The following is a 16,654-nucleotide window of genomic DNA, read 5'->3' as shown; positions in this document are numbered from 1 at the left end:
CCTGTATCCATCTATCACACATTTTGGTTGATGTGACTAAGAGGAGGACTAGCCTATGTACAAAGAATTTGGAACAAAGTACTTTGAAGATGGCTCTAACTATGCTTTCTTTAGGTACCATATCCTTTTTATTTTTCAATTGTTTCTGTTAGAATAGTCATGTAAATAGGAGTAAATAAATAACCCTAATCCAATATATATTAGGAGTAGGACATGTTATGTGTGTATATATATAGGGCTCATTGTAACATATGAATATACATCAATAATATATTTTCTCCCGTGCTTTCTCACATGGTATCAGAGCAACCGTGAGAAATTTATCGTTGTGCGTCATTCCAACGATATCCGGGAAGAAACAACTCAGTCACCGTGCAATTTTCCGGTGACCTAAGTGACTAATTGCGTCAAAGTCACTAATTATCAGTGTTGTGCAAAAACCAACACCACCACAGGGTTCCCAAGGCTCCGGCGACCAAACCCCAGTAAACCCCACCGGAAAACACCCCCTCACGCGCCCTCACGCGCCGGCGATATTCCGGCAAATCTGACCCACGCGCCCCCACGCGCCGGCGCGTGANATGTAGACATAAGCTGAATGTAGACATAATCTTATGTAATATACATAGCTAGCATAATTATAGGGATTCACAGCAGATTTATAGGATTTTCTTTTTTATTCTTTCCATAGTTAAGGCTCTATGTACTTGTATATATACTTGTTATTTCTTGAATACAACACAAGAGAGATTTCTCTATTGTCTCTATACTTTACATGGTATCAGAGTCGAGCTTGTAGCTCGCCGGAATTTGTCCGCTGCCTAGCCGGAGTTTGTCTGCCGCCTTGCCGGAATTTGTTCACTGCCACGCCGAAATTTCTGCAAACTTTTGAAGTAACAGTCACAGCCTATCTAGGGGGAATCGCCTCCCTTCGATCTGAAGAAACCCACCGGATTCTAAGTTCTTGAAGTTCACGCGCCACTGATAACTTTCTGGCAGAATTTCGTTGGCAAGCACGTGGAATCAAATTTTCTGTCCAACTGATTTCGTTGGCCAAACCTGGTTAGACCATTCCTTTCTACTTCCTTTCTTTGACTAGTTGTCTGATTTGGTAAGTGCTGTTGTTTGGAGAGACTCTTGGATCAGACTACTTCTCTGATTTGTTGGAGCATATTTTTTTGGGTCTGATTAGTTATCTGAGTAATTGACTGGTGAGAATCACTGTGGTGATCAATTAGTGACTTGATATTGTCTGTTGGGTCTTTCCTTATCAGAAACTTTTTTGGTCTCTATTTTTGTTTGAGTTGGGGACAAATTCGTTTGATTCTCTGATTTGGTTGAGTGGATTATTAAAGTTGAATCCTGTTCAATAGATTGTTGATTTCATATCCTATTTGGTTGAGTGGATTATTAAAGTTGAATCATGTTCAATAGATTGTTGATTTCGTATCTACCAGGATCTGTTTGAGTATCTTTTAGCTTCGGGGCCCTCTGTTAGTTTAATCAGTTTGTTATTGAAAGGAAAAAAAAATGATGGTAAAGAATAATAATGCAACAACTCCTAGTCCAACAATATTGGTTTCGGACGAATTTCTAAAATTCCTTCAATATCATAAATCAGTTAAGGAATCTTCTTCAGTTACTGCCTTTGCTGGGTCAGATAAAACATATCATATCACCTCTTCCAATAAATGGGTGATCGATTCTGGTGCTACAAATCACATGACAGGTAATCCAAATATTTTTTCTAGCTTTCGCTCACATAAAGCACCCTCTCCGGTTATTGTAGCTGATGGATCAACTTGTAGCAGTGTTGGATCTGGAACTGTTAAACCAACTTCCTCTATTACCCTGTCATCTGTATTAAGTCTACCAAACTTGGCTTTTAACTTGATTTTTGTTAGTAAAATTACCAAAGACCTTAATTGTTGTGTTGCATTCTTTCCCGATCATTATTTGTTTTTAGATCTTAAGACGATGAAGGTTATTGGTAAAGGATATATATCTGGTGATCTCTAAATTCTTGATGAATGGGAGTCACGGTCTGTTGCATGCTCTAGTATCGTGTCTCCTTTTGAAGCACATTGTCGACTTGGACATCCCTCTTTGCCTTTGTTAAAGAAGCTCTGTCCTCAGTTTCAGAATATTTCATCATTGGATTGTGAGTCATGTCGATTTGCAAAACACCATCGCATCTCGTTAAGTCCAAGGGTTAATACGCGAGCTGAGTCAACTTTTGAGTTGGTCCATTCTGATGTTTGGGGACCATGTCCGATTGTTTCTAAAACTGGGCATAAGTATTTTGTCTTCTCGAATGACTTGGATTTACTTTATGAAGAGCCGCTCTGAAGTGTTTACTCATTTTCTGCCTTTTGTGCTGAAGTCAAAACTCAATTCAATGCTTCAGTACGTACTCTAAGGAGTGATAACGCTAAAGAATACATGTCAGAGTTATTTCAGTCCTACATGAGACAACATGGTATATTATATCAGTCTTCATGTGTTGATACACCCTCTCAAAATGGAGTTGCTGAGAGGAAGAATCGACATCTACTTGAGACAGCTCGAGCACTTTTGTTCCAAATGAAGGTTCCTAAACAGTTCTGTGCTGATGCGGTTTCTACGGCTTGTTTTCTGATTAATCGCATGCCATCTAGTGTACTCGATGGTAATGTGCCTTATAGTGTTCTTTTTCCGAATAAGTCATTATTTCCGGTGGAACCTAAGGTGTTTGGAAGCACATGTTATGTTCGAGATGTTCGACCATCTCTTACCAAGTTGGATCCCAAGGCCGTGAAGTGTGTTTTCCTGGGCTATTCTCGCCTTCAGAAGGGGTATCGATGTTATTCTACCGAGCTTGGCAAATATTTAGTGTCAACTGATGTGGTATTTTTAGAGACTATACCATTCTTCTATGCACCTCCCATTTCTACAAGCCAGGGGGAGGAAGATGAGTGGCTAGTATATCAGGTTACCCGTACTTTGACAGCACAATCAGATGATACTCTTCGATCTCCCAGTTCTTTTATTGAGCACCAATCGACTATTATGCCTTCAGTACCTGCTCCAGCAAGACCTCCAATTGTTCAAGTTTATTCGCGGAGGCGAGAGACAAATGATACATGTCCCTCACCAGTTCCTGTATCATCTGATTCTTCTTTGCCTGATCCTCCAGATAACCTTGATCTTCCTATTGCTCTTCGCAAAGGTACACGTACTTGCAAATCCACATATTCTGTTGCTAACTTTGTTTCCTATGACCACTTATCCTCTACGTCTAGATCTATGATTGCTTCTCTAGACTCCATCTCCGTACCCAAAATAGTGAAGGAGGCTTTGAATCATCCCGGATGGTCTGATGCAATGCTTGAGGAAATACATGCTTTACAGGACAACCACACATGGGATTCGGTAGATTTAACAAAGGGAAAGAAACCAATGGAATGCAAGTGGGTCTCTACCGTTAAAGTTAATCCAGATGGTTCTGTGGCAAGACTTAAGGCCAAACTTGTGGCGAAAGGGTATGCTCAGACTTATGGGGCGGATTATTCTGACACCTTCTCCCCGGTTGCCAAACTCACTTCTGTCCGCTTATTTATCTCTACCTGCGTCCGAGAATTGGCCTTTACATCAGTTAGATATCAAGAATGCGTTCCTTCATGGTGATCTTCAGGAGGAAGTGTATACGGAGCAACCACCCGGTTTTGGGGTATGGGAAAGTCTGTCATTTGAAGAAGTCCTTGTATGGCTTGAAGCAGAGTCCACGAGCTTGGTTTGGCAAGTTCAGTGAGGTAGTTCAGGAGTTTAGGTTGAAAATGAGTAAGTGCGACCACTCAGTCTTCTATCGAAAATCAGTAGCTGGCACTATTCTCCTCGTTGTATATGTTGATGATATTGTTATCACAGGAAGTGACTATGCTGGGATTTCTTCCCTCAAGTCTTTTCTGCATACTAGGTTTCATACAAAGGACTTGGGCCAGTTGAAATACTTTTTGGGAGTAGAAGTAAATAGAAGAAAGAAGGGAATTCTTTTGTCTCAGAGAAAGTACATTCTTGACTTGCTTGCAGAAACTGGAAAGTTGGCAGCTAAACCTTGCAGTACTCCAATGATTCCTAATGTGCATCTTATGAAAGATGATGGTGGTCCTTTTGACGATCCAGAGAGATACAGGAGGTTAGTTGGGAAATTAAACTACCTTACTGTGACTCGTCCAGATATTGCTTTTGCGGTAAGTGTTGTTGATCACGCTCAACTGAGTCTCGCAAAAGACTACGCGGGCGTTGCAAATATAATCTGAGTATTTATGCCCAGAGTCGAACCACAGAGAATTAATCTATCAGTTACTATTGTCAGATTTACAAAATTCACACAATCTGTTTCCCCAAACTTTTTGATTCACAATGGTTGATTTTTCTAACAACTAAAGACTGAAAATAAGTAACAGCTGGAAATTAGCTATGCTTGATGTGTAAACAGTTGGAATAAGGTCTAAGGCAATGGTTTCCCCCGTTGGTAATTTCCTTGGTTGTATATGTCTTATAACTATGATTTAGTTGTCTCTATCAATCATGAACGCTCCAGCTATCATAAATCTTTCTCAAGCAAATATGATAATTTACTAGACGCACTCTCTCAAGCTACGCTAGCTAGATTCACAATATGGTTCACTTAGATTGCACCCGAGGTATCGTTATCTCTAATGCAACCTCTAAACCCTCGGTTATGACTCTCGTCTATACTCCGGGAGTGATGTTGTTCATACAATCACCTAAATATGCACTCTCTCTCAAGTAGATACATAATAAATAGGAACGGATAATTGAGGGCCCTTTTAACTAACCACAATCAAAACATAGATGAACAAATAGAGATTAACAACCAAATCCAACTATATTAATAAAACAACCAAGTCATCCCCAACGGGTTCCACCAAAACCTTAGATTAAGGTATTTAGCTACTCATAACAATGGAGGAATAAACTACTAGAAGATTCATAATCGAAGATTGAAAGAAAAATAAAAGAGAATAAGAATAATGATGTTTTTGGTGATCTCTCACACTTGTTTCTCTTGCCAAAGTACTCTCAAAAGTAAAATCTGCCCTAATGTGGCCGAATTCCTACTTTTTATAAGGGTTTTACACCAAGTTTTCCCGACTTAACACTTTAGTCCCTGGCTTTTCCGCGTTCTGCCGCGGTCCCACCGCGGTTACGCCAGGACCGCGGCCAAATAGGTCCTCTGAAATCTGCAGCTCTGCTCTGCCGCGGTCCTACCGCGGTTACGGTCTGACCGCGGCAGGCCAAGTTTAGCTCTGCTTTTGTCTCTTCACTTGGTGCATTTCGTGGGCATTGTTTGATTGGCCTCCTTTTCTCCGTAATTGATCCCAAACTTGCTCCATCGACTTTATTCGTTGGATATAGCCTGCAAAGCATGAAAAGCACTAATCAGAGCATTTGGTTATCACTTTTTTACCACAAAGCTATACAAAAATGTGGTTCTTTAGGGTCCAATTATAGTCTAATTCACCTATTATCAGTTGTTAGCCAGTTCATGTCTGCACCAACGGTCAAACATTGGGCAGCTTTGGAACAGATTTTGTGTTACTTGAAAGGAGCTCCTGGACTTGGCATATTATATAGCAATCACAATCATACTCGTATTGAGTGTTTTGCAGATGCTGACTGGGGTGGATCGAAAATTGATAGAAGATCTACTACAGGTTATTGTGTCTTTGTTGGAGGAAACTTGGTATCATGGAGGAGTAAGAAGCAAATTGTTGTATCTCGATCTAGTGCAGAATCCGAGTATAGAGCTATGTCACAGTCTACATGTGAGATTATGTGGATACATCATCTGTTGACTGAAATTGGGTTAGAGCATCCAATACCAGCAAAACTCTGGTGTGACAATCATGCTGCCCTCCATATTGCGTCAAATCCGGTGTATCATGAAAGAACTAAGCATATTGAGGTTGACTGCCATTTTATTCGTGAGAAGATTCAGGAGAACTTGATCTCCGCTGGCTACATGATGATAGGAGAGCAACCGGCTGATTTGTTCACAAAGGCGTTGAATGGAATTCGAGTTGATTACCTTTGTAACAAGCTGGGCATGATCAATATCTACGCTCCAGCTTGAGGGGGAGTGTTAGATAATGAATGTAGACATAATCTGAATGTAGACATAATCTTATGTATATACATAGCTAGCATAATTATATGGATTCACAGCAGATTTATAGGATTTCCTTTTTGATTCTTTCCATAGTTAAGGTTCTATGTACTTGTATATATACTTGTTATTTCTTGAATACAATACAAGAGAGATTTCTCTATTGTCTCTATACTTTACACTAACCAAGGCACCCCTTCATCCTCTTGAATCAAATCCATTTCACCAGTATAATGGCATATCACTCAACATAGAGTCCATCCCACCAAAATTCCCAATCTTTGATGGAAGTTTATTAGGAATAGGGTTCTTCTTAGCACTACTTGGCAGGGGCGGATTTAGGTGGGCGCAAGGGTGTTCACCCGAACCCCCTTCGTCGAAAAATTACACTGTTTATATAAGGCAAAATCCGGTTTTTACCTCTATATATTATGTTTTGAATCCCCGTCAAACAGCCCAAAAGCATGGCTTAGTGGTCAAGGGGGTTCAAAACCATTATGAGGTGATTGGTTCAATTCCCACTAGATACAATCTCAATAAACTTTTTTAACTTATTAGTTTTTTGAACCCCTTAGCAAAAGCTCTGCCTCTGCCACTGCTACTTGGCTGGCCTTGCATCATAAAGGGCAGTTCGGTGCACAAAGTATCCTGCGTTCACGTAAGGTCCGGGGAAGGGTCGGGGTGTGATATAGGCAGCCTACTTTAATGCAAGCATCAACCTAATTCCACTGCTCGAACCCATGACTTATGAATCACACGAGGACAACTTGACCGTTGCTCCAAGGCTCCCCTTCTGGCCTTGCATCATAATCTGACCATTTTCCCATACAAGCTCAACCAAGTCATTCTCAGGACTGCATAAATATCAAGAAAGAATCTCAAAACAAGCAAACAACCAACTAACTAAATATTAATCGTAGCTTAAACAAAAATGCAAAAATGGAAACAGTAACTCACAAAGAAGAGAGATGAGTTGTAGATGAGGTTTTCTGCTAACTCAGAATTGCTCCAACTTTTGGGCACTCTGGCTTTATTAGATACTTTAAAATAATAAAGCAACCAACTTGAGCTTTTTTGAGTTGAAAAGTTTAATCTTTTCATTTAATTTCAATCATTAGAGTACCAATCCCTTCAAGATTTCCTATATTAATTAACAACCCACTATTTATTAGACTAATAATAATAGAAAGAATTAGTTAATTTAAAACAAAACCCACCTCTTCAAAACACACTAAAAGTAACACTCTTACTTTTTTATTTATAACTAAAACATAATTTTCTAATATAAAGTATGTAATTTTTTTTTAAAAAAAAATTACTCATTAAAATGGATACACAAGTAATGCTCAAATTTAACTATATAAATTCAACATTCATTATTTCCGGAGCTTATGCTTTTATTTGTGACTCAGCACTATCAGAAATTCGTTTTATTTCGACTGACATATCCGACTACAAAAATTCAGAGGGAATTTTGATTACTTTTCCGACTGAAACAGTCGGACAATAAATAATTTCGACTTCTAATATTAAGTGGGCGTTTGGACATAAGAATTGTAAAATTCTGAAAAAAGTGAAAAAAAATAATATTTGAAAGTTAGGTTTGTATTTGAATATAAATACAATTTGGGCTATTTTGAATTTTTGTGAGTGATTCGAAGTGAAATACAAAACAGCTTTTTAAAAATTTTCAACTTTTCGAAAAATTCTGAAATTAATCTTATTTCGTGACCAAACACTGATTTCAAAAAAAGTAATTTTTTTTGAAAAAAAAGTAAAAAAATTTGTATGGCCAAACCGCCCCAAAATATTCGGACTAGTTGGAATAGTGAGCCGTGAAAATTACCGTACTCGGAATTTAAAAAAAATTATTTAATTTTCTGACTAAAAAAGTTTTAAAATAATTTCAAATTATAACCTACCCATTCTCTCAACCCTCTCTCTAACCCAGCTGCCACTCTCTTTCTCTAACGGCGGCATAGGGCGGCGTTGGACTGGCGGCACAGTGGTAAGTCTCTCTCCCTTTCATCTCTATTTCGTCCAACTCCCTTTCCTCTCTCTAACCACTTTCTTCCTTTGCCAATTTCAGGCGGCGTTGGGCTCGGCAGCGCTGACGGCGACAGCACACGGCGGCGACGGGATCTTTTGAATTATTTCCCTCCCGGCGGAGGCAGCACAAGGCATAGTGGTAAGTCTCCTGAATTCTGCTGCTGCCCCGTTTTTGAATGCTGCTGCTGCCGTACAGATTTATTCTTGATTAGAAGGATCGTTTTGTATTTGAATTGAATTTAACGAACTTGATTCCTTCAAAAAAAATCCACATATTACTGTAAACTCAGCCATGCTTATAAAAAAAAAACTGGAGGATTGTTGTGTAGTTAATTTTCGAGTTATTAATTCCTGATGTGCAATATCCCAAACCATTAAATTGAAACAAGCATAAAGATTTATTTTTGTACAGTTAAGAATTTGGTTTCCTTGTTCTGACGGAGGACTTTTTTCCTTCCTTTTTCCATCTTTCATCTTTTACTTTATCAAATGAGGAAAATGACCCCTACCTTCAATTTAAGCTTCCAACTCCTTGATTTCTCCCTATTCAGGTTTCTTAAATCTGATTCTTATACTGTCGTCATATATGGGCTGCGATTAATTGTATCAACTTAATTTAAAAATAAAAAAGCTAACAAAATCCGATGAAATGATCTATGAAATCTACACTAGAGAAGTCCTTATCAATTAAATTTATTTATATTTGAAGTAATGTTGTCCATATCAACTTACTTTAGGAGCAAGGCTCCCAAAAATCTACTTTTTTCCAATCAGATTTCTATAAAATTCTGACTGTTTTCTGGTTGTTTGGCAATTTAAATTGTTGGACCAGGGAAGTCGGAAATTTCTCACTAATGTAGTTTCCGACATTTCACACACTAGAGGTCTCCGTTTCGAACCCGGGCTCTGACAATTTTTTGCCTTGAGCCGAGGGTCTATTGGTAACAACCTCTCTACCTTCCAAGTAGGGGTAAGGACGTAAGGTCACACTACCCTCCCCAGACTCCACTTGTGGGATTATTGTTGTTGTTGTTGTTGTTGTTTTCGACATTCATATTTCCGAGTACTCTGAAACGGTCGGAACGAAGTCGGAAAATTGGATTTTTCGACTACTTTCCAGCTGATTCGGTAGTCGGATAACGGTGATTTTCTGGTAGTGCAAACAAAATTTGTAATATAATATTTATGTGATACATTTATAAAAAGTTTACTCATTGAGATGGGGTACACGTACAGTAAGACTAGTGATCATAAAAGCTTCTAACATGAGAAAATTATAATTTGCAATCTGGAGAACATGTAATATTTTGAGTCATAGATGCATAAATAACTTATTACATTATATTTATGTGATACATTTATTACATTATAATTTATTACGCTGTCTCCTTCAGTCAAGACTCAAGAGGGTTTCTTACCCCAAGTCTCCAGAAATCCTAATTCAAAGATTTATAAAAAGTTTTTTTGGAGCTGTGGAAGATGTACGGTTCCAACCCTAGCACCGACGATGAAGAGCGAACCGCTTTTAGAAAGGCTGAAAAGAATTACAAGCTGTATTACGACAATACCCGAAAGTAAGCTTTTAAAGTTCGATAATTTTTAACAAGAATTTTTTCATTCTCTTGTATTTTTCTTCCCCTTCAGCAAATACAACAGTTGATTTACTTTAATGGGACATTATTATGTTGTTAAACTCAGGAAAAAGCAACCACGACCAGTGGATTTGTCGGAGGTAATTGATTTTAAGTCAATTTCAGAGTCTTACCGACAAAATGGTGAACTTCCTTCAGGCATTTTCGCAATTCAATGCGATTTTGATAGTGTTGTCTTCTGCTTGGAGAGTCATCCAGGGTTTTATTTCATTCCTGGAGCATTAACTGTTGAGGAGCAGTGCCGATGGATAAAGGAGAGTTTAACAAGTTTTCCTCAACCTCCAAACAGGACCAACCATAATGCAATTTATGGTCCTCTACAGGACTTATTTGCTGCTGCCAAGGATAATAAAGCTTTGATTCAAGAAGATAAGTACCGTGGGACCAATATTTCTGAGGTGGAAATCATCCAGAACGACATAAACATTCCCAAGTGGAATTTTCTTGATCAATCAGGTGCATTATCCAGAGGAGCTACAAGCAAATTAGTGCCAGCCTCCGTTTTGCTTCGTAAGTTACGGTGGAGCACTCTTGGCTTGCAGTTTGTCTGGTCGAAGAGGAACTATAATATTTCTCTGCCTCACAACAAGATACCTGATGCACTTTGCCTGCTGGCTGAAAGAATGGCAGCAGCTGCCCTGCCATCGGGTGAAGTGTTTCAGGCAGAAGCAGCAATTGTTAATTACTTTGGGCTAGGCGACACGCTTGGTGGCCACGTTGATGACATGGAGAAGGATTGGAGTAAACCTATTGTTAGCATGAGTTTGTGCTGTAAAGGTATTTTCCTTATCGGGGGAAAGTCTAGGGACGTTCCGCCAGTTGCAATGTTTGTTCGAAGTGGTGATGTTATTCTTATGGCAGGTCAAGCAAGGGAATGCTTCCATGGTGTCCCTAGGATCTTCACTGATAAAGAACACGCCGATATATCCTCCCTTGAATTGCAGTTTTCTGATGAAGATGACTCTGCTTTCTTGGAGTACATTAGGACTTCTAGAATCAATATCAACATTAGACAAGTATTCTAGACTTATTTTTCTCTTGAAAGTTCTGTAGAGATGTGATACTACAACAACAACATACCCAGTGGAATTCGGAATTACACAAGTGGGGGGTCTGGGCAAGGTAGTGTGTATGCAGATTGTACCTCTACCTTGATAAGGTAGAGAGGCTATTTCCGGTATACCCTCGACTCAAAGAAAGATGATGTTCTTGACAATTTTGAAAATACCCATATGGTAGGTATGGAAAAGATTGGAGAGTACAGAACCAATTAAATGATTGCTTCTGTAGAGATGTAATACGAAGTTAGATTATTTTCACAGAATAAGTAACATTATTTTTGCTTAAATTCTCACATAATTTTGGTATTATACGAGATGCTCCACATGGATTGTCTTGGAGCATGTGTGAGTGGACAACTTGGAATCAATCATTGAAATTGTTTGGTGATATTATTACTTATCAATTCAAAAAAAAAAAAAAACTTACTTACTCAATAATACTTACTATTTCTGATTCTATTATTTGCTTTACTAATTAAAGTTAGATTTACGATTATGTTCAGTTACTTTAATGTGTCAAACAGAGTTTTGTAACTCTATGTTATAGTGAGTAATGTTTAGTGACTTTATTTTTAGTGGTAAAGTTAAATTACTTTATTTTTGAAATGGATAAAGTTTAGTAAGATTAACCCATGGATAAAGTTCAGTAAAGATTAACCCTTATGTCTGCATCCGCTAAGTTTGTGATCCAATAGTTTTTTATTTTTAGTTTTAAGACTCCGTTTCTGTTTTTACACATGAGAAGTTTGTTTTTACACATAAGAAATCAATCATTTACATATAAGAGATCTAAAAAAAATATTTTTTTTAATTTCAACACTAAAAAGCCATGAAGGCCTATTTCCTCTATAGAGAAAATATTAGCTGAATATTTGGAATAATGACTTTAATACAGAATGATCAAAAGTAAGATCCAACCAGAATAAAATCTCCAAAAATGTGATTTGACAAATTGTTGTTTCACTTTGCAATTCACTTAGGACCTGTTTGGCCATAAATTTTCCCAAAATATACTTGTTTTATTTTTGGCAAATACATGTTCATAAATTTTTCATTTTTGGCAAATTCCCAAAACCCAAATCCCAAAGGAATTTTTTGTTCCTATACAATATCTGAAACTTATTTACCAAAATTATCTTAGTTTTGTACTACACGCTCTAAACAAGGATTGTTTACAATTTATATATATTTCATTATTAGTGCCTTAAATTAGGGATTCAGTTACACCATTCTCCTTTTATCTCTCCTCTCCTCTTTCCCTATTCTCAGCCGCCTCTCTCCATGTACAATCCATTATTAATGCCTTAAATTATGGGATTCAGTTACAGAAATTTAATGGGATACTTTGTATCTTCTTGAAAGCAAAAATCATGATGCCACTTGGTAAAAAGCTTTGTTGTGCCGTCAATTGTCGACTTGTCTTGCACAAGATTACATCAAATATTCACATAAATATTTTACATATCACCTGACTACTAGCCTGGTTGGCGAAGCTGGAGAAATCAGCTTATTTTGATAAGTGTTTTTTCTAAAAGTGCTTTTGACAAAAGTACTTTTGGAGAAAAGCAGTTTGTGTTTGGCTAATTACTCTGAAAAGCACTTTTGAGCAATAATTTGTGTTTGGCCAAGCTTTTCAGAAAGTGCTTTTAAGTATCAAATTATGAATAAGGATATGAATAGATTTACTTTATAGTTAATATTATAAGTAAATAAATAATCTCAAAAATTTGTTATTACATGCAATAATTAAATCTTTTCATTTTATTTAAGTAAAATATGAAAATAAAATTAAAAAGTATTTAATTCTTTTAATATAAGTTAAATATATTAAAAATCATTCAACAAATATAAAAGCATTCACCGCTAAAGTCACTATATATTAGAAAGCTATCCTAAAAATAAGAAGAAATATTTATACATTAATATCCTAAGTATTAGGTTTAACGGTTATTTTGATATATACTATATTTTGTTAAGGACATTTTTGGTAAGAAGAAAAGTCAAAACTGCTTCTGCTTCTGCTTTTGGGAAGAAGCTACTTTTTTCTGCTTCTCAGAAACTGCTTCTGCTTTTTCCCAAAAATACTTTTTTTCCTCAAAAAAGCTTGGCCAAACACCTCAAGTTAGGGAAAAAAAGTATTTTTGGGAAAAAAAGCACTTTTGGCCTCCTGAGAAACTTGGCCAAACAGGCTATTCTTCATGTCTTTTAAACAAGAGGCCTTACAGTAATGTCAAAATACATATGCCTTGACTACTCAATATTTGTTAATTCAAGATAATCTTTGCTAATTTTGAATCCATTTTGAGTTCATGAATTTATTTCTTTTTTTCACTTTGGACTAATGATGTTCATATACAGATTTTAGAGAAAGTAAAAATGTCCGGGAGAGAAGAACAACTAATTATACGGTATACAACTTATTTACAACTTTCATTCATAATTCTTACCCAGTTAAATATAACTACAATATTATACAATTTAAATACTATTTTCATACAAATTTTATGCAATTTTTTTTTGTATATATTTTGTATGTGGTGTGTTATTCTTCCTCTCTAAAATTCCAATCAAAACTTTCTCTTTTAATACAATTTTGATACATATAAACAACTTTATTTAAAAAGATAGTATTTATAACTTGAATACAAATTTCACACAATGATTCATATATTATACAACTATTTTTCAACTTTCACATAACATTTCTCATAAAAAAATATATATAACTACAACAGAATATAATTTAAATACGAATTACATACAACTATAATACAACTTTAATACAAATTCGTAACTATTGTATGTCATGTGTTCTTCTTCTTCGGGTTTCAATCTGAAATTCAGCTAAAATCAAGTCTAATCTTCATTAAACACCCTCAAAATTGAGATATAACTCCAAAGAATATTTCCAATAGTTTGCAACAATACTCAATCCAAACAAACAATAGTTTTTGCAAACCCAAATTTGAATTCAAAGTTTCGGAACTTTTTAATGGCTGTTAATGATGGAGAATCAAATACCTTCAAAATTTATTGATTGACAATTTCAATCCTAACACCAACTGTGCAATATGAAAAAATTGCTAAGTTAAAACTCTATATTATAACAACTGAAATGCATTGATGAATTTCCTGGAAAAAAGAGAGGATGAAAAGCAGTGAAAAATGAATGAAGAAAATTGGTGAAAGAACAAAGGAGAGAAAGAGAGAGAGACGGAGAGAGAGCACGCGCGCATTGAGGCTAATATAAAGTGATACTCATTAAAAATTAATTTGTATATAATTGGTAAATTGTATATGAAATTAAATTAAAACTAGATTAGTGAGTGTAATAAAGTTTCATATATAGTATAGGAAAGTAAAAATCCCAAATTTTGGCCCAAAATATTACTATTACATTTTTTAAAAATTACCCCAAACTTTTATAATTTATGAAAGAGCCCACATTTATTATTTTGTAACAATGTTGTTTCGTCGTTCATTATAAAAATGATAATTTTGTACCAAATTTTGCGATAATAGAATAAATGTATTGATGAAGGTATTGTTGAGTATTTGTGATAATTTTTAGAACTTGTGAGTACAAGTCATTTTTTTTTATTTTTTTTATAAAAAAAGTGAAATATATTTTTGAAAACTAATAGCCAATACACATTTTTCATCTTCAAACCAAACTTCAACCAAATCAAATTTCTCAAAACAAATTTGGAAATCTATAGCCAAACACTAGCTTAATTTCAAGCAAAATATATCATCGATTATCAACAAACTATTACAAAATATAACATTTAAGATTCAAATCTGCATTTAATATATTTTGAAAAATATTAATGTGACTGATCCTTTACAATTTGTTGGTTTTAACTTTTTATTTTTTATTTTTTTATAGATGTTTGACGTCATAATCCAATCACATAACAAGTCTGCAATTCGACAAATATATATGCATAAAACGGAATACCAACCAGATAATCTTAAAAATTTTAATAGGGGGTGGGGGGTGGGGGGTGGGGGATGGGTATCACAATATGCCTATTCTTTTTCCCGTTTTTCCAAAATCTAAGGGGCTACAATAGATTAAAGAAAAATATCAAGCACTTAGCGTAAACAAAACACAAAACTGCACCCTTAATCCAAAAACCCCTAATACAAGATCATAACAACCCTAAATCCCCAAAAACCTGCTCAAAATGATCATAACAAACCCTAAATCCCCAAAAAGAAAATGATCATTTGAATTTTTTTTTAATCATTTGATTTTTTCAATAATATCAGAAATGACCTTGTCCATGTCCAATGCCTTCATTGGGCCAAATGGCCTCTTCATATCCAAAAGGCTAACAAATTTCTCCCCATTTTCACCAACCTCCCTTATTTCAAAGCAACCCCTTCTCGGCTTTTCCGGGTTGACCCGAACTTCCAAACCGGGTACTCCATTTTCCAACCCTTCTTTCACCTTCACAGCCCTGATCTTGAACTGGTTGCACTGTGTACAGTGCTCAATCACAACACCCTTTGAAGCAGAGTCAACAGCAGCCTTGACTTCGGGTTTGGGCTCGGATTTCGGGGTGGACTTTTTGGCCCGTTTTGGCTTGGGTGGTTCTGGGTCAGCGTAGTTGGGCTTGGGGTTGACACTGCGAGTTGACTTTCGAGTTACACGGGTCGTGGGCTGCTCCATATTTGGCCTTTTCTTAGGTGCCATTGAAAATCAGAGGTTTTCTTTCTCCTCTTTGGGTGTTTTAGGGTTTCTGCGATTGGGGATTTGTGGATTGGATTTGACTTATTTATGACTTGTTCAGCTTCTTGTGGACGCCAGCTTTTTGGTCTTTGATTTTAGTTTCCCGCGCTTTTTGACGGCTAAGATTAATTGAGAACTTTTTGGAGACCAAAATGCCAATATTCCAACTTTTGGGGATCAACATCAGGACAGGAATTTATGGGCCCTGTAATTTTTCAAATCAATAAAATTTTAGTGTTAAAATATCATGGTATAGCCAAGTTTCACACTGGTCAATGAAAAATAGCCAGAGTTTATCAAGTCAATGAAAAATAGCCACTATTTTGCTGCAACAGGGACCGGTCCAGTATAATATACGGGAGTTCTGGTGCATTTGTGTACGAGCTCCAGCATATTATGCTGGACCGATATACTTTGCTAACTCCTGTAAAATTTGCGGGAGACTGGAGCACCAGTGCTCCAAACTCCAGTATATTATACTGGACAATTATACTTGCTGGAATTCCTGTAAAATTTGCGGGAGTTCCAGCATAATTATGCTTGAACTCCCGTAAAATTTGCGGGAGTTCCAGCATAGTTATCCTCGGGAGTTCAAGCATACTTATGCTGGAACTCCCGTAAAATTTGCGGGCGTATTTTTCCGGATTTTGAACAGTGTTTTCGCTCAGATTTAAAGTGGCTAAATTTCGATGACTTTTGAAACTTGGCTGTTTTTCAACGACCAGTGGTAAATCTGGCTATTTTTGAATTTCTCCCAATTTTAGTACTATCTCAATTTCAAACTATTTTTGACAACTTTATGCAAATATTTTATATTCATTTTCTTATTGAGAGCTGCTATTCAGCCAAACTCAGTGTGGCCCAAAAATGATCACACTGGTGAAATACCACTAATGCCCTTCATTTCACATTTGGCTTAATGGCCATTTTTCCCTCCAAAATATTTCCCTCCAACATTAGTTAATAAATATTGATTATCCCA

General features: G+C 36.4%; 2 protein-coding genes across 3 annotated transcripts; one reads left to right on the top strand and one right to left on the bottom strand.

The window, feature by feature from the left end:
- The first annotated feature begins 8,080 nt into the window (after positions 1–8,080).
- Positions 8,081–11,322, top strand: LOC109208537 (alpha-ketoglutarate-dependent dioxygenase alkB). 2 transcript variants are annotated; one of them, XM_019371662.1, is made up of 5 exons: positions 8,081–8,180; positions 8,262–8,360; positions 9,616–9,795; positions 9,920–10,650; positions 10,735–11,322. In XM_019371662.1, the coding sequence occupies exons 3-5, from the start codon at positions 9,701–9,703 to the stop codon at positions 10,896–10,898; spliced, it is 990 nt and encodes a 329-aa protein (XP_019227207.1). In that variant the 5' UTR covers positions 8,081–8,180; positions 8,262–8,360; positions 9,616–9,700; the 3' UTR covers positions 10,899–11,322. The 2 variants fall into 2 exon arrangements, with proteins under 2 accessions (XP_019227207.1, XP_019227206.1); XM_019371661.1 differs by having other exon boundaries at positions 9,920–11,322.
- A 3,641-nt stretch (positions 11,323–14,963) lies between these two features.
- On the bottom strand, positions 14,964–15,755 carry LOC109208545 (selenoprotein H). Its single transcript, XM_019371670.1, has one exon. The coding sequence runs from the start codon at positions 15,634–15,636 to the stop codon at positions 15,184–15,186; it is 453 nt and encodes a 150-aa protein (XP_019227215.1). The 5' UTR covers positions 15,637–15,755; the 3' UTR covers positions 14,964–15,183.
- Between the last annotated feature and the right edge of the window lie 899 nt (positions 15,756–16,654).

Source organism: Nicotiana attenuata, unplaced genomic scaffold (genome assembly GCF_001879085.1).
Source record: "Nicotiana attenuata strain UT unplaced genomic scaffold, NIATTr2, whole genome shotgun sequence".
NCBI lineage: Eukaryota > Viridiplantae > Streptophyta > Magnoliopsida > Solanales > Solanaceae > Nicotiana > Nicotiana attenuata.
Note: the sequence above shows the minus strand (reverse complement) of the source record. Positions and strands in the feature narration are given on the sequence as shown.

What these genes read in the sequence shown, in the direction of transcription:
- LOC109208537 (XM_019371661.1), top strand. Translation starts at nt 9,701, where the DNA reads ATGTACGGTTCCAACCCTAGCACCGACGATGAAGAGCGAACCGCTTTT. An exon ending in TATTACGACAATACCCGAAA is followed by an intron (nt 9,796 to 9,919) that starts GTAAGCTTTTAA and finishes TGTTAAACTCAG; the next exon opens with GAAAAAGCAACCACGACCAG.
- LOC109208545 (XM_019371670.1), bottom strand. Translation starts at nt 15,636, where the DNA reads ATGGCACCTAAGAAAAGGCCAAATATGGAGCAGCCCACGACCCGTGTA.